The following is a 21,748-nucleotide window of genomic DNA, read 5'->3' as shown; positions in this document are numbered from 1 at the left end:
TATTTCAATTAAGTACTTCAGGTCACATTTCTATATGGATAGCATAACAAATATTTGCTTATTTATTAAATACAGTAGCTGAGCATCTGAAGTTTGTCCTCAACCTTTTTCCCCAGTAGAAATGAGTATTTCTCTAATAGTACTCCAGTTGAACAGCACTGTGGTTAGTAGACAAACCACATCAACCAACTTGAATTCAAAGTTTTAATCACAAAAATATGAACAACTATTTATAAAAGTAAAATGTGTAGTGTGTTGGTTCAGGTCATTCTGGTCACAGCTGCTCGATCTTGTTTCTTGATAGCCACGGTCCTGGGTCTCTCTCTTTGCAGGATTCACGCCAGGAAACTGCATGAATCTGCGATATTGTCTATAAAACATTGAGCAAAACATTAGTAAGACAAGCTCATTTTAGCCTGCAGTAGCTCGCATACATGAAAAAGAACGTCACGTTGGCTTTGCTGCCCATGTTACCAACCACAGGAAAATGTAGTGCCAATAAGACATTTTAGAACATGATTCAAAACTTTAATAATAAGATATAACACTTGTGCCGTGTTTACGCCCGGGTCACATCCTACGTATGTGCAGTATATCTAGCTCACATTTTTTTCCCCCACACTCACTGCTGCAGTGAGGGGAGTTTTTCTTTGATAATTCCCATTAATAAAGCGCTGTGTGGCTGCTCTGATCTGCTAACACAAGCGCCAGGGGAAAAAAGAAAGGCAGGCGCAAACGCAAGATGAGTGGCGGAGAATGAGTAAAAATAAAAACTTACTGTGTTGTGGTTGACGTCCGTCTCTCCCCGTGGCCTGTGGCTGGCGCCTCCAGTTCACCGTCTCAATACTGAAATATGTCTCCAGGGTCCCTCTGTCCATAATGTGGAGCAAAGCTACGGTGAAGTTTCTAACAGTGAACGCCACAAATCCACCAGGCACAGCGGCTGGAGCAGCTGCTAGTGTAGCTACAGCTAGCTTCTCCTCTTCCTCCTTATGACTATCACCTCTCCTCCTTGCTGTAATCCGGTTTATACAGGTAGACACGATTGTCCGTTCACTGCAGTTAACATTAAAAATCCCCTTCAGGCGTTACAAATGGAAAATGTCCTTGTGCCATCATGGTCGGAGTTTCTCGGGACTCGGCTTCTCTCTAAGCGGGGGAGAAACATGGCGGACGTTGTGTTTACATCTCGTCCGTGAGCTCCCGCCCCCCTCATTCCTTATTGGTGGGCATAAAAATGTGCGGAAGTAGTGGCCTGTAGTCCTTGGCGCTTCTAGCCTTTTGGGCAGTGTGACGCGTTTCGCGTCACACTGCCCAAAATATGTAAAATGTGGGGTGTGGATTATCAGGACAGCTGGACCAAGGGAAGACTGAGTCAAGACAAACCTCTTTCATTATATTATAATAGTGATTTTATACGCCGGTTCTGTATGGGTGAAGTATTCCTTTAAGCTATTTTGTGAATCGAAACCAAACTCAAGCTAATATGCAACATTTTTAATAAATTGCGTAGCTCGCGATAGAGGCGTAGAAATTCTGCATGTTTACATAGGAAACCATTGGTTTAGGCCCGTAGAGGCGTTTCAGGCGATACCTACGAGTGTAACGCCTCATCGCGTGGAGTTGAAAATATTGAACTTTTAACGCTCCATTACGTGACGCTTAGCCGCGATAGCCAATCAGCTTGGAGAATGACCCGACGTCGCGGACCTCGGCACGGTCGGAGGACAGTGTACACAGTGGCTGAGAAACACAGAGGAGAAAAATGTCTTGTTGTGAATATGCAATTCTGTTTTAATGCTCGGCTATTTGTGCTGTTCAGTTGCTGTTTATTGGCCGAAAACAGCGAGAGAGGGACGTAGTAGTAACAGACGCAGACACACTCAAGAGGTAGACGCAGGTTCTTTGGCCCGGTCCTAACGCTACAATGCCAACATGCTTTAACATGCTGAAGATCAGATGAATTTACCTCGGGGGAATAATGTACAGTAATACAGTTAATCCTCAGCTTGTTGGGTGTGTGTGTGCATATTGTAAATCCCTCAGTGTTTAATCAGAGAAGGTACAATGATCTAAGCATTCTGTATGGCGCTACATTTACGGTCAATTATATACTGCTTTAACAGGTTTAGAGTGAATTAGGTTCACATTCATGCTTTAATCTAGTCCAACTCAAACCTGCGGGGGATTCAGTAGTGTTACTTAATTGAGTAGATTAAGGTGTGAGGATAATAGTGTATGTGTGTATGTTTTTGGAAATAAACAAGCTAGATGGGGTGTTTTTGATGTAGACCTGTTTACTTTAGTGCAGTGGTTGGGGTTATGGCAGGGGGGGCGCGGATGAATATGTGGCTGAAATTTGTTCTCTGAGGGGGGGCTCACTCTCTCACACTTTGAAAAACCCTGCTTTAGTGGATACATCATGGTTCACTTGAATAGAATAGAGCCATTGTAACGGTAACACTTTGGAATGTGGGTACATAAATTAACTGTTAGTTAATGCTTAGTTAAAGCTATTAACAGTTAGGTAATGGGTGGTTAATGCTTATTAAGCATTACCTAACTGTCAATGCTTAGTTATTAACAGTTAGTTCATGATTGGTTAAACATTAACAATGCTTAGTTAAAGTACCATCAGTTAAGCATTAACTAGCCATAACAGTTTCTCTGCTAGTTATACAACTAACATCCTCCGGTGCTAGGGATCAAACCAGTGACCTCATGGTTCCTGGTCGGCCACCATGCCTCTAGGCCAGGGGTGGCCAACCAGTCAGAGACAAAGAGCCACATTTTTTACTGTGTTACTGCAAAGAGCCACATCGTACACACGGGTACACACAGTGGCGATTCCAGGAAATTTTGACTGGGGGTGGCCAAGGTGGGCCACAGAGTTAGAGTGGGGTGGCCATCGCACCCCTGAATGAATAGCATGTGATATGCTGTACAACCAATTCAAAGATGATTTATAATCCCAAATGCCCAAATCATGTTAGTATCCATTGTAATGTTTGTCAGAAACCTAAACCCCTGAAGGGGGGTCTGGGGGCATCCCCCCCCAGAAGATTTTTTTGTGTTTTTAACATGTAATCTAAGCATTCTGGTGCATTCTCGCGAAGATAATAAAGGAACAAGTCAATATTTATTTCAGCTCAGATGAATAGTAAAATTAGCAAAACAACATAACTTGCTAGCAGCCAGATGCCTAACAACTGGACAGAGGGACGGGTGACCACTAGCTTTTGACCAAATATCTTGCTAAAAAAATAAACCTTTATTTATGAAAGTCTGCCCTTGCTAAGAACATGTTACACTCGCTAACTACAAACTTTAATTTTTTTATTCAGATTTCAAAAATCTGTTGGGACACGTGCCTATACACATGCATGGGTGGCACGCATGTCACAAGCACACTTTTTTCTGTTTTCAAGACCTTTGCTGACCAGAGACCAGTTCTAGTGGCCACAGTCCTACCATTAATTTAGTAATTGAAAATTGCAAACTGATCTCATATCAGTGGATTGGAGTGTTTGTGTGATGAACTTGGCAACTACCTATCAAAAAAAGTTAAAAAAAAAATACATATCATCTCTGAACTAGGATACATATCAGGAAAAAAATGTAATTCAAAAAATAAAATGAAAATAAAAAATAACATTTGAACTGGGGGGGGGGGGGCACTGGGGTGGCCAGTAAGATTTCAGGGGGGGGGGGCGTTTATATTTTCGCGGGGAGCTTGCACATGCATGCACAAGCATTATTTATTTAAAAAAAAATAAATAAAAAAATAGGGGGCCCCACACTAGGACTTGAAACGGGCCTCCAGATCGTTAAGGCCGCCCCTGTGATAATGACAGGACTGGACGAAAGACGACAGGGCAGTCATTTTCAACAATGAACATTGTGTGCACTGCCTCACACACAAACTCTCAGTTCAACCAAGTCCACAAACAAAAATATAACAATTTAAAATAGCGTGTTTCTCTTACTATGCATGTTGCTTTGTGGGACTTACTTTTAGCATGGAGAGAGCTGAAGTGGCGCTAAAGATTTGAAGCCTTGAAATGCGCAAATGACACCTGGCATATAAGGCAGAATGGCTTGGCATAACGTTCAACAAAAAATATGAACTCCCCCACTCTGTTTCGGAGCGAACTTGACACAAATAGTTTACTCACGGAAAACCTCCCTCCAAGCTGAGCGGGCAGTTTTATGTTGCGTCCGCACCAAACGTTTGCGAACGTTATGTTGCGTCCTCAATTAAACATTTGCGAACAGGCATACACATAGGGCCTACACATTAATAAAATAAAAAATGAAATAATAGACAACATGTAAAACGAACGTAAGAGCCGCATGAAACGTTTGCGAACGTGCACACATAGGCCCACACAAAAAAAAGTATATAAAAAAAAAAAATTATAATCACATAATTTGATATGAACCGAAGAGCCGCACGAAGCTGGGCAAAGAGCCGCATGCGGCTCGCGAGCCGCGGGTTGGCCACCCCTGCTCTAGGCCATCCTACCACCCCAAATGAATAATTCTATCATCATGAATAAACACAAAATAATTCTGAGCATCTGTAATCAAACATAAAACTAGTATATGTTTGCAAACAAAACTGTTGGCCCTGCTGCTTTAAACAAAAACAGTGAAACTAAAGTTTATATTTCAGTTATGAGAACATACCTTAGATCATGTTTAGTTCTCGGACAAAGCCAAAGTTACGTAATGCACCTTTAATCTATAAGAAACTTCTGACTGACTCTGTTTAAGTGTTATAAACAGTTTCAGTTAAATTTCTCTCTGTGCATAGCTGTAGAACAAAGCTTCTGTAAGAAATGATTTGGGGGACTCCACTGTCAGAGGTGTGAAAGTGCCAAGGAGTTAAGCTCCCTGCACTCCTTACTGTCTGTCCGCTTCAGAAGCCTTGACTGACCCTGTCTCCCATCCCCATGCCCCCACCCTCCCCTTGTGTGTGCACGCTGAAAAAATCCCTTAATGGTGATCTAAAAAGCCTGGCTCAGAGGAAGCAGCTGACCAGTGTCAACTATTGCCACGGTTAGTAAAGAAATGTTCGCCAAGCATTTGCTGGAGATCGCTTAGTATGCAATTGACATCGAACTGTAATATTATTACTGATTCCTTATTGAAAGAGACATAGAGATGGAAACACTTTTCTTTTTTGGTCAAAATACATGATGTGTGTGAGAGAGTGAAGGAGACTCAGCTTTTACTCCTTTTCAGAGTAAAAAGTAATCCAGTGTGAGCCGAGACTGAGAAAAGACAGGGCGGATATACTCACGTTGAAGCTTTGAGTTCAGTATCATTTGAACAAGGCCGACTGTCCTTTACAGTGGTGGTCCAAAAAGCCTCAATAGCCAGCTTGTGTCAGAGGATACCAGCCTACAGAGATCACTCAGCAATATAAGGCTGCACACATTGACCCAGAGTCCAACTTAAAACACAGACCACTGGGCAATGGTCGTTGGGCTGTAAGAGAACCAAGAACTTTTTGGTTTTTGGTTGGGACCCGGGCACATTTCTTATGTCTCTCCATTCAGAGATGAATTTGAGATGAACAGTTCCATAGAGTAGCAACCTTAATTGGATGGAAAGAAAAAGTAGGGATGCAACAAGGTTATAAAGTCCTAAAGTTAGTTTCTACAGCACCTCAAAATGTATCCACACTCTACCTTAAGTTATAGCTGTCAGTAATGTGGCAGCATTCACACATATCACGTATGACACGTTTTTACTATTTGAAGCGTTTATTTGAGTGTGAAAGGGCTCAAACTTGTAAAAGACCCTCTCACAAAAATAGATTAAATTAAGTTACCAAAAATAATGTTTGAATATATATTAATATATAATATTTTGACATTTCTACAGTACTCACATTGAGCATTCAGCAACACATTTCATCATTCACGTACCACTATCAAGCCCCTAAGGTCAGTGTCCAGTGCAACTACAGCCCCATCCTGTTCTCAATGGGAGCACTATAGCAATGCAACGATTCAACCATCAACTTCTCTTTCACAAACCAGATTATATAACAAAATTAATACATGTTTCTCATGCAAGGACCACAAAGGGACTCGAGGGGTAATCAGTTTTCTAATTCTAATCACAGTGCGCTTTGTTCATTCTTCAATGAGCCAAGGTATTACAACAAGTTATTCAATGCTTTAAAGACAAGTGGAGAATGGAAACTACTTTAGATCAGTAAAGCAAACAAATCATTTCTGTGAATATGCTGCATTGGATGTCCATTGAAACATGGAGCCTGAGGCTGAATGGTGGAGTGGATGGTGGGGGTCAAATGATCCCAGTAGTCATTTTCAAGGGGTTTACTGGTGCGTTCACATAATACTGTGAAAAGTGAGACACAAAAGTGGATTTTAACATGTATTCACAAACACAACACTTACAAAGGAGCGGCACTGAGCAATGAAATATTCCAATGGCTTTTTGAATATACATGTGCTGGTTTGACGCGTACGTTTAACTGATGGTACAGTAAAAGTGGCAACGGAAATGCAAAGTGCCAGTGGAAAAGAGACACAATTTCAACTCCTTTCTATATCCAAATACTTCTATTCAGTGTGCTACACACAGAGGACCTTCGCTTCCTGGTTGTGATAGGAATGGAGAGATGGGAGAGGAGGAGTAAAGGGGTGTGGAGATACAAGATAGGGGAGTAGAGGATGTGTGCCCTCAGTCAATTGAAAATGTGTAAGGGCGCAGGGTACAAGCTACACACCGGAGATAAGAGGCAACTCTCTGTCTCTCTGTGCTGTTCTCTTTCCTCACCTCTCTTGCCCTCTTCCTCCCTTATCATCTCTCTCTCTTTCATTCCTCCTCCCCACAGCACCAGTATTAATGGAGCCGCAGATGGTAAAACAGTCTGTCCCTCTGACAAGTCAAAAGCAGCCTCCCATGTCAAAGGATATAAGGATCCTATTAATTATCATATTGCACATTGTAAATATTTTTCATCACATTGCACATTTCAATTTAACTTATCTACTTTTTACTTTCTGTTCTATTTTATACATACTGTTTTATATTTCATAGAAAATTATGTTGCGCTACTTAGTATTTAGAATGTATCTTATGTAAATATTGTTTATCTTATTTAACTCTATAGGGGAGAGGGCCTGAGTTGTGCCACCCCTTGTTTCTAGAAAACCGTGGAAGAAATTGGAAATGTGACCATATATTTAAGAAGAGCCATCCATTTGACTCTTCCTGTAAAGAAGGGAGACACAAGGAATAAGATATAAGCTCATTTAAGCTAAAGTAAAATTTCCATGATCAAGGTTTTTGATCATGATTACAGTTTATGAGATATATATATATCAATGGTACAATTTACCCCATGGTATTCTATCTTGTGGGACAACATACAACACACCGGGGGCGAGTTGTGCCACAAGACAACTTTTTTTCCGAAAGCTATATTTCTTAAACAGTTTATTCCAGATCCAAAGTTGTTATTGCCAGGGATGCACAACATCCTGAAATATATGTACATATTTGAGTTGGAGACATAACTGTCAAGGCCTCACTTTGAGTAAAAAGTGGCACATCTCACCCCACTCTCCCCTATATATATATTTTTTTTTTATCGTTCCAACTGCACTGTGGGCCAGAGATAAAAAACACTTTGAATATGACGTATGTCTTGCATATATCAGAACTGACAATAAAAGACTTTGACTTGATTTGACGGACCCGTTTACCTTCCACTCTCTTGTTCTCCCTATACATGGCATCCAGAATCAGTATTCCCCGACTTCCTTCTCTCTACAACGGGGGATTAAATGTCGCAATATAAGGCCCATTTTCAGGGTTTAAAAATTGTAATTTGTGTTTCTACTAGAAACAGTTTTCATGGTATAGAGTGCAAAAAACAAGTGCAATTGCTGAATCTCCTCTTTTTTGGTTGGTGTATCACTGTTGGAGGGAGTGCAGGTTTTTCTGAAGTGTTCCCTTGTATGTTTTCAACTTCATTGTATGTGAAAAAAAGATTAACAAATGATCACATTCTGTTTTACAGTGCCCTCCAAAAGTATTGGAACAGTGAGGCCAATTCCTTTATTTTTGCTGTAGACTGGAAACATTTGGGTTTGACACCAAAAGATGCCAATGAGACAATAGATCAACATTTCAGCTTTAATTTCCAGGTATTTACATCTGGATCTGATACACCACTGACAAGATAGCATTAATTGAAAAGGAACAACACAATTTTAGGTGAGCATAAATATTGGAACAGATAGACTTAAAATATTAAAGGGAATAAGACTTAATATTTTGCTGCAATTCCTTCAATATTGCAACAAGTCTACCTGTTCCAATACTTTTGCTCACCTAAAAATGTGGTGTTCCTTTATAAATAATGCTAACTTCTCAGTTGTGTATCAGATCCAAATGTAAATACCTGGAAATGAAAGCTGAAATGTTGATCTATTGTCTCATATTCATATTTTGGTGTCAAAGCCACATGTTTCCAGTCTACAGCATATATACAGGAATTAGCCCTACTGTTCCAATACTTTTGGAGAGCGCTGTATATGTTTTACAAAACATCCAAACTTTTTAGGAATTGCGGTAGTAAATTAAGCTTTTTCCCAAACAGTTGAAAGTTAGCTGTCTCCCTCCCTGCCATATATCCCTACCTCTAACAAGCCTGCACATCCAGGTTTTGCAAAAATTGCCCAAGGGCTGTTTGGGTGGAAGTAGAGGAGAATGTTAAACAGTGTCAGACAGGATGTTAATCTTAACAGTGCAGGTTTCAAGTTTCAAAGGAGATTTTAAAATACATTACTAAATGTTTTGCCTTATTGCCGTAGTGCATTACACTCAGAATATATACAAAGTAAAAGAAAATGCAAGTAAATGTTAATTTATATTCTATAGTAGGGGAGAACGGGGTAAGTAGGCACACTTTTTACTCTAGTGAGAATTGCTCATCACCAAAACATCTGTCAATAGCCATTCCTACATTAAATTGAAGCTTAAGGTGTTGGCTAGAAATGTGTGTCTCTCTTTTTTTCCAAATTATTGTAATGAAGAAGTAATTTACCATCAAAGACACTCTGACACATTGTGACAACCAACCCCATCAAGGGGTCGGTTGTCACACACTATGGGGTTGTTTGTCACAATGTTATCTTAATGGGAAAAATCTTAAAAAGAAGGCAAGGAGGCAGAACCAAATTTGAATGTTTAATTGCATTGTCAAGTTGACAAATAGGCCTACATAACGTTCTGTAGCCTTGGCAGCTGGTCTAGTTTGGGATGCACTGGGTTGTTTTGATTTTGTTGCCCTTTTTTCTTTTGCTTGCTAGCTGCCTTTTCCTGCTCTATTCTTTCCTTCTCTGGGGTGTCAGTGAGGATACAGCTTGACAATTTATTTCGTTATTGGGTTCCTTTTCTGGCTGCAGCCTTGAGATAACATGTGACAACCAACCCCCCAAAAAATTTGACGACCAACCCCAACTTGAATTTCTTGCTAGCATCAAGGCCAACAACCATCTGACAACTAATTAGCTTGCTAACCACAATCTAAACTATAGTTTACCCTTCACACTTTCTGAGGGTAACAAGTGTTTTGTTATAAACCCATTGTGTAAAAGCCTAGAAGAAAAATACTGAGAAGCAAAATATTTTGAATTTGACATGAAAAACACAAAACATCCTCTCACCTGAAATGCAGCTGTCTTCCTCCAAGGAAGTCTATGTATGTGACCTCTGATCCCAATTCTGGACCTTTTTTATATCAACATTTCAGAGCTAGCACGCTCTGGTGGCGAGATATAACGAATGTGACATCCAACCCATGTGACAAATTACCCCGTTCTCCCCTATAGAGGGCTGTGAAGTGATTAAAACGTATGAGAATTAAATATACAACAGTTTGAATAAGGAATGTTCAGAATATAGTTTACTTTATCATTTATCATCAGACAATGACCTTGTTTCACAGCCACCCCACACACACACACACACACACACACACACACACACACACACACACACACACCCTTTAATGGTTAAACTGTCTTGACATTGAAAGATGTAAATAGACAATGGAATATAAAGCCAAACATAAAAAAAGGACACTATATTCATAGCATGTCCAAACTTGTAATAGCACATACTGTATGTGTTGGCACATGCTCCCCACAGCACCAGAACATCACTTACTGTTTGTGCATTTTTTTCGCCCTCAAGTCAATCACACAATTTGGTTCATATTTTCCCTCCTCGGGTGCTACTTTCCTGTGAGATGTTAACAAGATTTTTCTAATTAGTTAGCTTGAAAACACAGTGGAGATACCAGTACTTTGTAGTTGACTGACAGGATAGCAATAAAAATGGCAATGTACTGTATAGGACAAACAATGTTTTATTATGTATCACCAAGGCCATTAAGGAAAACACAAAAACATCAGTGTAACTGGGAGAGAAGCATGTTTTAGGAGCGATAAAAGCATCTTCCTTATCAGTCCATTGGCTTTGCTTTAGGCCTTTGTAGTTGGTGGGGTGCTTTGTGTGCTCCTTTTTTTTCCTTTTTCCAATTCCTCCCCCCTTTCATGTGTCCCCGTTTCTTTGTCTGGGTAAAAGCCCGACCGAGTCTGAGGCCTCTGTGTTATGTGTGCCTCCACATTCCCCCGCTGGAGATTAAAAATAATGGGCAGCGCCATTAATTAAGTCACTAATCTGTTTATGTTTTGTCATATTTTACTGCTCAAAGATGCGTAGAGAACTCCTGCCACAAGAAAATTGGCAAGTTAAAAGGCTTTCACGTACACACACACAGACACACTCACACACACAACCAACAACACACATTCAAAACAACCCCATACATTACTCGATTGGCTGTCGGGAATGCAGCTTTACGTCGTTCCATCAAAAAAAAAAGCTTCTCTCTCTCTCTCTCCCTCTCCCTCTCCCTCTCTCTCTCTCTCTCTCTCTCTCTCTCTCTCTCTCTCTATTTTTATTTATTTATTTTTCGTAAGCGGCTCAGTTAATATTGTTGATTTAAGACCTCACCTTCAATTTGCTGTAGCATGTGGACAGAGCTTTAGCTTTTTTGCCGCGGCCGAGACAATTTTCTGCTTCAAGCGTCTTTTAATAAAGCACGTAGTAGCTCTATCAGGAGGCCATTTATTTCAAATTAAAGGAGAGTTCCTTATCTGCCTTAGCGGCCTCAAACCAGAGAGAGATAAAGATGGTGTGCGCCGGCTCGGTGTGGTCCCCCCTCTGCGTTGTTAATATGATGAGAGGAAAAGAGTTTGTGTGTGTGTGTGTGTGGGGGGGGGGGGGTGTTGACCAAGACAGTTAGAAAGGAGATGGAGTTGGTGAGAGAAAGGAGACAAAAACTTGTACGAAGAGAAGACTGATTAAACATGCGAGATAAACCTTCAGAGGTGCTGTGAGGAGAACAGAAGAATCTGATTGGCTGTCATCTTTTGTGAATGTGCCTTGTGTTAGACAGCACCAATCACTCTTTCCTTCTCATCTCTTTATCTCACTCTTCTATGTTCTCTCCGTCTGGGCTCATTTTCCTCTTTAACCTCCATTACCCGTGCTCAGATAAACTCAGTCCTTGCATCATGATACTGTTGCTGATGATAAAGTGAATGCACGCCTATAGCTGCGTGGCTATGGATAGGCCCTAATTGAAAGACCGGTCAGCTCTCCTTCCCTGAATCAAAGCCCCAAAAGAGCCTTTCATTTGGGCTTTTCGATTACACCTGGTGTTAAATGCTCCTCCATAGAGAAAGTGTGTATAGAGAGGGCCACGGTTTAAATGTGTCGGCATGTAGGGAAGTGTGCGTGAAGCTCCATTGTAATAGTAATAATAATACATTATTTTATTTATAGCGCTTTTCTAGCTACTCAAAGACACAACAATAAAAATAGTACACAAGCAATTTATAAATAGCAATAAAGCCAACACAAAAAAACAAAAGCAAAGACAAGTTTATGTATTATTATAATTGATATAATTAATATTGATAATATATTATTTGTGCGTTCATGTTAACGGTGTACTACTATGTGGGTGTGTACATCTCTGCTGGTGTGCCTTTTCTTTACCTGTGTGAGTGTGTGTAACGTTACACTACTCACTTGTCTCTGCTTCAATCACTCAGCATGCATTACAGTGAGGCAGCCTGTCTGTCATAGGTAACAATCACACAGACAGACAGGCGAAGACCAATTAGAACACAGCCCACATATCAAATTATGCACGGCTCGTTCAATTCCTCAAAGCGCACTTTTCTGCTGTATTTCATCTGAATGATCCTTCCCACTCAATTAAGTGTGATTTAGCACTAATTGCGTGATTTGCAACGGAGCACGTACTACACGGCCTACACACACACACACACACACACACACACCAAAGATTCTTGAACAGGTTGCAGTGGGAGATGGGCTTAATTGTTTTAATTTCATCAGAGCTTTTTATTTTCTTGACTTGTGAGTGTATTTTTTTCCTATTTTTCAATAGTTTTCTTTTGTTCTGTAGTAAAAGACAAAGAAGGGTATACCACTAGTAATAGAAATCGTGTACAAACTCATTTCCGTGTTTTCTGTCACAATTGCTGTTAGATATGTATTGTGCATAGGAAAGAGAAGAGAAGATTTTATATTTCTCAAATATAATACATATTCTGATATGACTGGTTGATGGAATAATTATGAATAAATACCACTCATCAAAATGCCAAGCCTCAAGTGCTGTACGTATGAATTGCGCTCAAATGTTGTCTGTTTCTGTTTCCATTTTATTTTATTTAAATGTTCTATTTCTATTCATTCGCTTTTAATTGTTTTATGTCTATTCATTAGCTTTTCTAATGTGTATTATGTATTTTAATCTTGCCCCTGTAAAGCACTTTGAATGGCCTTGTGTCTGAATTGTGCTATAGAAATAAACTTGCCTTGCCTTTTCTCTTCTTCCTCTATTTACGAATGAGTTTATGGTATGGAAGAAGAATTTACGGGGATATTATCTCATAACTCTGATCGAATCACCTCGGCAATTCAGAAAAAAAAAATGTCAAGAGAATCACTACGCTTCCGTATGAGAAGCAATATTTTAAAAAGTGACACATATCATCAGCAGAAGTATGAGCTGGCATAGCGCAAAATGACTGACAGCGCTTTATATTCTCTGTATAATAGCCTACGTAGGCCTGCGGTTGTATAATCATGTGCAGTAAACAGACTGTCGCTCCTTTTAAATGGGGAGTGAAATACTTTGACGTCAGACAAGTTAGGTGACAGTTTTCATTGTTATAGCCTGAGTGATTCCATAACCAAGTCTGTGTTCTTCAAGTGATCACAGTTTAAATGTTTAAATAATTTCTATATTCATATGAGGCTATTTAACAAGGCTCGTCTGTGACTTTGGGAGCACACAAGTGAACAGTACGATCGTGTGCAGCCGCAGCGTTACATTTCAACCTTCAGTGGCACAGACGTTAAAAAACTCCTGTTAAAAAAAAAAGAATGAGATGCAACACAAATACGTTTATTAATCTGAATGTAGAGCATGGTCACAGTGTGTTTGGTGGCCGCCTGTATGAACGACATGAGGGCTGAGAACAAGGCTACTGATCAGATAAATGATCGATCAAACATAAAATCATCAGGAAATTATAAAAACATCCGATGGAGATTTCTATGGAGTGATTTTGCTTTAAACTGTTCCGATGCGTTGTGACAGTGACACTCTTTCTTCAGTCGGAGCTGCAGCGTAAAGTGAAAACAAACTCAAGAGTAGGTGTAACCACCTATCCAGCAGGTTAGACCCACGGCGTATGTTGCTGCAGTAACGGACTCTCGGTTGCGCTGAACCTGCTACCTGAAACGGAGAGTTTTATTGATTAATGAATTTGTGATGACCAATACAAATCCTCAATAAACCCTGAGTGTTCCAATGTATTCCTGTATTCCCCCTTCGATTCATAATTCCATATTTCCGTCTCTCTTTTCAGGGCTCGTAACACATTGCCTGTGTGCTCCGGCCTGCAGGCTCAGGTGTTATCCTGTTACCAGGGGAACAAGGAGCAGACCCTCAGGTGTTCAGACCTGGCCAAACAATACATGCAGTGTATCCACGCTGCAAAGAAGGTGAGAGCTTTCTCTACAGTTAAAGGTTCAGTAAGCGGAATGGTCAGTTTAGCTAACTTCCTGTCAGTGACTGCAGTTAGCAGTCCCCTCCCTCGTCCCCAAGTCACCACATTAATGCGCTGCGGTCTTCAAGCAGCGAGTTATCTAGCATCATCTCAGATCCATGAGTGTGATCAAACATGATACAAACCAACAAAACAGACATTGGGAAGGATTTTTACCTGCTCCGCCATTGTAGGCGCATACACATTCACCCATCTGTGCCGGCAGTGAGACGGGTGCCGGTTTGTAGCGTTCTCTCTTCTGATTGGTTATCAGTAGAGGGATCCCCGAAAAGTTATTTACCGATTACATGCAGAGCGAGTGACTGAGAGATCGGCTTTATGAAACGCGCACACTATATAAGTGATCACTGTATGAATAAAGAGCCATTTAACACTTATATTAACATAAATAAATCGCTTACTTCACCTTTAATGTTTCTAGAACAGGGGCCTAGGGCTGGGCGATATGGCCTAAAAAATAAATTCCCCTCTTTAAACTACCAAATAAAAGGAATTTCACTATAATAAATGAAAGTACAAACCTAGCGTTTAGCCTAACTCAAAAGTTCTATCTTCTTAAACAAAATAAAGTGGCTAATGTGGCATTATTAATGTGTGCCCAAGCAATATAGTTTTTCCCCAAATGTTACCATTGGTTTTTTTTACCGTTGTCATAAAATTGAAGATGTGTGGCATACATGGTGATGTGTAATATACCTTTACTATTGTAAACATATCACCTTGAGAGAAGATAGCCACTTGACTCAGGTTCTTGAGATAAACAGATAAGATAAAAACTATGTAAAAAAAACCACTACTCAACATGAACTCAGTCAAATCTATCCCTCTTACTGTAGTTAGCAGCAATCCAAATTCCTGGATCCACGGCTGCATTATTCAGTAGCAGAGTCAAAGTCCCTTAGTGCAGTATGTGGCTCACTGCAGCAGCTCTATAGGTTACACATTGACATAGTTAGAGACTGTGTGTGTGTGTGTGTGTGTGTGTGTGTGTGTGTGTGTGTGTGTGTGTGTGTGTGTGTGTGTGTGTGTGTGTGTGTGTGTGTGTGTGTGTGTGTGTGTGTGTGTGTGTGTGTGTGTGTATGCACTTTCAAGATCACCTGCAGCATTGCATGTGGCTTGTATGAATCCCATGCATACCCCAACACAAATTTACATCAAATCAAATCTAAACTTATGTTTGGCTTCTTGTATGCCCATACTTATGAGAACCAAATGTCCTGTGAGTCTGTGTGTGTGTGTGTGTGTGTGTGTGTGTGTGTGTACGTTTATTCCTGATATTAGCTAGTGTGAGATAACGAGTAGTAAAGACTCTTTGAAGACTGTTTAAAAAGAGAACGGTGGATCATATACAGTGTGTGCGTGTGTGCGTGCGTGCGTGTGTGTGTGTGTATGTGTGTTTTGCGGTCTGCTTTAAGTTACACATCAAGGTCTTGCCTCTTGATTAGGCCCCGAGGCTTCTCCCTGACTTTCACCTCGTCAATTTGAAACTTTATAAAGTTATTCCACAATGGTGCGTGCTTTTAAAAGCTGTCACTGTTAGTTTGTATCTTCTACTGATATATATTTTTTCCTGTGGAGTTGATGCTGCGTGGGCTGAGATCTTGTTAAATATACTAGATGGCTTCATCCACTGTAAAAAACAAACCAAAGTGATCATTGTTAATAATACCATATAACCATATATGTTGTCCAAAATGTCTCTGTTCTTTAGTGAGCTAAATAGCCAATCAAGTGCTTCGGTCTGAATCCAGTTCAGCTTCACACCCTTCCCTATACCTTTCTGCACGAGTAAAGGAATCTTTCTGTGAATATATGCCATGCTATGTGAATCATTTAAATTCCAACAAACCATGTAATGGGGAAATATCGACTGTGCATTCATGAATGGCGACCGGTCTATTTATGACTGGAAAATTCATCCTAGTAGTCGAAGTTAAGTGTGAATTATGTCAATATTGGAGGGGCCTGCTTATTTATCACTTCTGCTTATTTAGTTAATCAGATTTAAAAACATGAATTTATTGAAGAAAGTCTGTGAGGGGTAAAGGGCAAACAGACAGTCAGTGCAGTTACATGGGACAGCTAGATTGGATTAAGACATATACCGAACTTGCCACTCGATCAGACCGTGTCACTTGTCTGAGTATACATGGCCTTTCAAATATTCGATAAATGGCCGAAGCATAGCTGACTCCGCTATGCTAGGTGGCGCTGTAGCCCTTTAACAAGTGGTTATAGAGCCACGTCCGGTTCCCTGCCGGCAAAAACGCTACTATTTTTTTACGCCGTCTCCTTCCACTTCCTTGTGAAATCCTCCGCAGGGATTCTCGAGCAAGCGCAGAACACAAACTCCGATATGAGATATGCGATCCCTGTATACATGCAGGTAGAATGCCGACTATGAACGAGTTATAGGTGTTCTTATCCGACTTCGCTTGTCCGTTAATGTGCCGATTTGTGTGCAAAGTAGATCGGATAAAGGTGTTTACATGCATTTTACAAGTCCCGTTCAAGTCTTATTCGTTTATGTACCCAATTATGAGTCTGCATGTAAACGCACTGACTGACTTTAGATTCCTGGGGTTTTAAATGAGACAGATAGGACATTTCATTTGGACTGAAATAAGGTCCAGTTGTGTCTTTGTCTCTCCAGACTCACAGAAAGACACTGTGATTTGTTTTGATCAGTGTCACAGCAGGTCAGTGGACTGCACCACGTCTCCCTGCTGAACTAGGCTACTGTCATTGTGTGTGTGTGTGTGTGTGTGTGTGTGTGTGTGTGTGTGTGTGTGTGTTTGTACAGGCTGTCCTTATGTGTGTACATGCTGTCTTTGTGTGTCTGTACATGCCTGTGTGTTTGATGGCAAACGATGGGAGGATCCTACAGAGACGGAGCTGACAAACCTCTAGTCATTATCCTCTGGTAGACTGAGTCTAACGTGGGCACTGGTACACATACATGATACATACACACTGTCCAGACACCCTGTGGGCCATTGATCTGCACTCTTAAATGCAAATAGATACACAACACACACACACACACTGTCTGTCTTTACGCCTGGTGTCGGCAACGCTTTTTATTTTATTTTAGCCGATGCCATTGAAGTTTTAATTTTTTTTTGTGCTGATGCTTAAGACTGACTCCCGCTGTCATCTCCTGCAGATTTCTATTGGAACAATTTTTAACTTGCGCGTGTCAAAGATTTAGCAAATTCTTATTGTTGTTCCACATCCTTCACTCCCATACAATGGATCCAGCACTATTTGATTTGGAAACAACTGTGTCTTTTTCCATCTTCTGTTCATCTGTAAATGGGGAACACTAATAATGACTCATTACAACAACTGACTAATTGACAATCACCACTAACCTGCTAAAGAAACAGCCTGCTACCATATCACATTGACAACATGCAGAACAGGTTTTGCTCAATGAATGTATGTTTCATTTTATCAAAGATATACAGGCAAATTTACGTCACCTAGCCTATGAGTCAATTGTTCACAATAAACGGTGTGCACCTCCCTTGCTGCTGCCCATAATAAATGTGCTAGCTGTGGTTGTGTGACGTCGGACCAAAAACTCTCAGTGAAGTCAAAGTTATCGTCCAGACTCTTCACTCTTGCCGAGGTGACTACAACGGACTGCAGTGTGTTAATCTTTTGGGACCCTTCACAGCTGTTCACAGTGAATAACGACAATAAATGCGTACCAAACCACTCAGTGGAAATAAGGCAAGACAAGTCACGCAAGTAGGGAAGTAAGGCATACTTCCTCCTTACTATTTAGTATGCCAGAAAAAGATTTAGGATGTCCCACTACATGCATGTCAATTGTAGTGTGTGTGTGTGTGTGTGTGTGTGTGTGTGTGTGTGTGTGTGTGTGTGTGTGTGTGTGTGTGTGTGTGTGTGTGTGTGTGTGTGTGTGTGTGTGTGTGTGTGTGTGTGTGTGTGTGTGTGTACTGTACCCCTACCAATGAAATATTGGATAATCACTAGTAAAACAATACTTATTTTTCTAATCTCGTCTTTATTCTTGAATTTTTTTTCTCTTTCCTGTGGCCCTAATACTCTTCTGTACTTTAGTATGTAGTGTAGTAAAAAGAAAGAGTATGTGATTTGGAACGCAGGGAGTGTGAGCAGAGGTGGAAGGTAAAGGGGAACAGGTGAAGGAGACAGTACAGAGGGAGCAAGAACAGATATAAATTTGGAAGAAAAAAAACCTAGAGCGAAAGGCTGTACAATCACAGAAGTATGCGGAGCTAACAGCTAGGTCAGGATCTGGCCAGCTGCAAGTTCAGACCCTCTGAAACTTTAAATGCCGTTATTTTTTCTCCTTCAGCAAGGATACACGCACACGCATTCACACATACGAACACATCCGCAGTCATGCTGTGTAGAACAGACATAGCAGGCTTTGGCTCTAATACCCAGGGAGTTACTCCTTAAGTTAAAAGCTGCCTGTCAGAATGGAGGGAGAGAGAGAGAGAGAGAATCGAAAAAGAATCAGAGAATGAGGTAGAATCAGAGTGAAAAACATAATGCAAAAACAAGTTTTGAAAGGTCTGAGATGCAGCAGAGCGAACGAAACACGTCAAACTCTGTGTACCAGGGGTTGTATTCACAAAACATCTTTAAAGGCATAGTTCATATTTTTACCTTATGCAGACGGCCATCAGTCACTATAAGGAGTTAGGGGAGACGTGGCTGTAGCAGAAGTCAGGCTGGTACTTTTGCGGAGGGGGCCAGAAGAAAAACGTGTTTTCTACTAACTTGCTGATTTAGGAGTAACCTTTAGAAATAAAGGGGGCGTGTCACACATTTTTGGGGATAAGAGTAAATCAAAAAGCTTTTTTCCTCGCAGCATCCGCCATTCCACAGGTTCCCGCTTCTGTTATTGCATATTGAGGCGGCAGTGGTGAAGTGGGTAGGGAGATCGTCCTCTGGAGTGCAGATTCGGAGGTTCGATCCCCCGTCTCCCCGCCACATGTCGAAGTGTTCCTGGGCAAGACACTGAAACCCAAATTGCTCCCGATGGTTCAGAAGCTGCCTTGCATGGCAGCTTCTGCCATCGGTGTATGAGTGTGTGTATGAATGGGTGAATGTGGTAAGAAATGTGAAGCGCTTTGGGGCTGAGAGAATCGTCTAAAAAGCGCTAAATAAGTCAAGTACATTTACCATATCTCTCCTCTTCCTTCCTTTTATCTTAATTTCTGTTCCTGGCTTTGATGCTCTGATGTCCAAAGAAAAGTTGGCTATACCTTCAAATCAGTCTTAGCTAAATGTAATGTCATCATGTGCTGCTTGTCAAATTGAAAAATTCTGATTCAGATGTACCACTAGGAATTCTAATATACTGCAGAGACCAATCATTCTTAACATACATGTGGCATGCGATTATTGATTAACTGGAAATAGTTGAAAATATCCGAACCTATCAATGAATACAAGTTTGGAATGGCAGAAATAACAGTAAACGGTATGACACACTATAGGAATAACCTTTGTGGTATACCTGTGCCGCTCTTTAGACTATGTGCAATAACCCTCTGACATATTGAATGTATTTACTGTTTTGTTATGTGTGTTATGCGTATATTTAGCATGGAGCCGACTGTGAACATTTCACTGCAATGTATTGTGTATGTGACAAATAAAATCTGAATCTGATAGAAGCCATCATGCTTTGAATGAGAGTAAAAGCCAGAGATCAAAGGAAATATGTCAAGGTTAATTGTTGGTTACCAAGGCAATGCAGTAGAGGCAGTGGCCCAGTGGGTAGGGAGATCGTCCTCTGGAGTGCAGGGTCGGAGGTTCGATCGCCCGCCTACCGGCCACATGTCAAAGTGTCCCTGGGCAAGACACTGAACCCCAAATTGCTCTCGATGGTTCAGAGGGCACCTTGCATGGCAGCTACTGCCATCGGTGTATGAGTGTGTGTATGAATGGGTGAATGTGGTAAGAAATGTAAAGCGCTTTGGGGCTGAGAAAATCGGCTAAAACGCTATATAAGTCATGTCCATTTACCATTTACCAACATAGCTGAACAACAATTGCTTCGGCAACCTACAAATAATAAAGAGTGATGGGGACTGAATACTCCTGTTCCTTCCTGTGTGCATGCGTATGTTCCAACTCTAATTTGATTATAGGTGTTACCGTGTTTGTAATCTTGCCATATAAATGTTCTGGGTTAGTCTCCAAGATGAGCCAGTGTATTAGGATTGACTGTCCTTCTCCTTGCCTCCTTTACTTGTAATTCTTAGCTTATACATTAGGTTGTTGAAGTGTCCAAGTCTACAGGTAGGTACGATTGGTGAAGTGGTAGAAGGTCTGATTGATGACATGTCATGTCTGCTGTCCATCAGAGGCCACTTTACAGATAATAAATGATGTGTAAAAGACAGAGCTTTTCACATAATGGCAGAATTTGCTCAGGCTTACGTTTAAAATCTTTCTGGATTTATTAAAGGTAGTGATATACAGTATCTCACAAAAGTGAGTACACCCCTCACATTTCTTCAAATATTTCATTATATCTTTCCATGGGACAACACTGAAGAAAAGACACTTTGATACAATGTAAAGTAGTCATTGTACAGCTTGTATAACAGTGTAAATTTACTGTCCCCTCAAAATAACTCGACACACAGCCATTAATGTCTAAACTGCTGGCAACAAAAGTGACTACATCCCTAAGACAAAAAATCCAAATTGGGTCCAAATTGTCAATATTTTCTGTGGCCACCATTATTTTCCAGCACTGCCTTAACCCTCTTGGGCATGGAGTTCACCAGAGCTTCACAGGTTGCCACTGGAATCCTCTTCCACCCATTCATGTGTACACATGGTAAAATGTAGGGTTAGACATTGAGACCACAAAACTCTCTTTCTGCCTTTTCTCAGGCTAGGATGAACCGATTTCTAAAATGTTTGCACATTTAAACTACATCGGATCTCAGAGTTCAATAGAACTTCATATTCCCATTAGTGAAGTAGGTATTTGGCTAATTTGTACTTGAAACAGGCAGAGCTGAGAAAAACTCAAGGGAGCAAGTTGGATAAGGAACAATTACTTTTGTGTGAGTGCAATGCTGATATTTGCATCTTAAAAATGGTTCTACCAATCCTAGCGTGAGGCATAAGCCACATAAATATTGCTAATAGTCTTCATACTCCTGTCAAATTGGTGACATTCTTCTTGCTAGTGGAATGGGAGTAAAGTTGATCATGTTAGAGCTATTTGAAGTGACTTAGCTACTTAGCAGACTTGGGGTGTATTCACACTGGGAAAGTCTGCTAGTTCACTTGCTTTGGTCCAGACCAAATAGAATTTAGATTTTTTTTTCTTTGGTGTGGTCCACTTTCATATTGCCCCTTTTGCAAGTGAACCAGCATTACAAAGCAAAACCACACGTGGCCTACATCTCTCCTGCCCAACAGGGACCACAATTTTGTGTTATCCCTGGCTATTTATGTATTTTAATGTATGGCACAGAGTGCTGTCCATATTT

The 21,748-nt window shown here is 40.7% G+C and overlaps 1 protein-coding gene across 1 annotated transcript in view; it reads left to right on the top strand.

The window, feature by feature from the left end:
* LOC307253782 (MICOS complex subunit mic25a-like) overlaps positions 1 to 21,748 on the top strand; it is a 114,757-nt gene that overhangs the window by 76,227 nt on the left and 16,782 nt on the right. Inside the window, exon 7 of the mRNA XM_080031951.1 lies at positions 14,031 to 14,166. Within this exon, the coding sequence (XP_079888077.1) occupies positions 14,031 to 14,166 (136 nt within the window). The remainder of the gene's footprint in view (positions 1 to 14,030; positions 14,167 to 21,748) is intronic.

This window comes from Ammodytes marinus (assembly GCF_949987685.1).
Source record: "Ammodytes marinus genome assembly, chromosome: 7".
NCBI classification, from domain to species: Eukaryota; Metazoa; Chordata; class Actinopteri; order Uranoscopiformes; family Ammodytidae; genus Ammodytes; species Ammodytes marinus.
The sequence above is the reverse complement of the archived record's forward strand: the minus strand, read 5'-3'. Positions and strand labels throughout refer to the sequence as shown.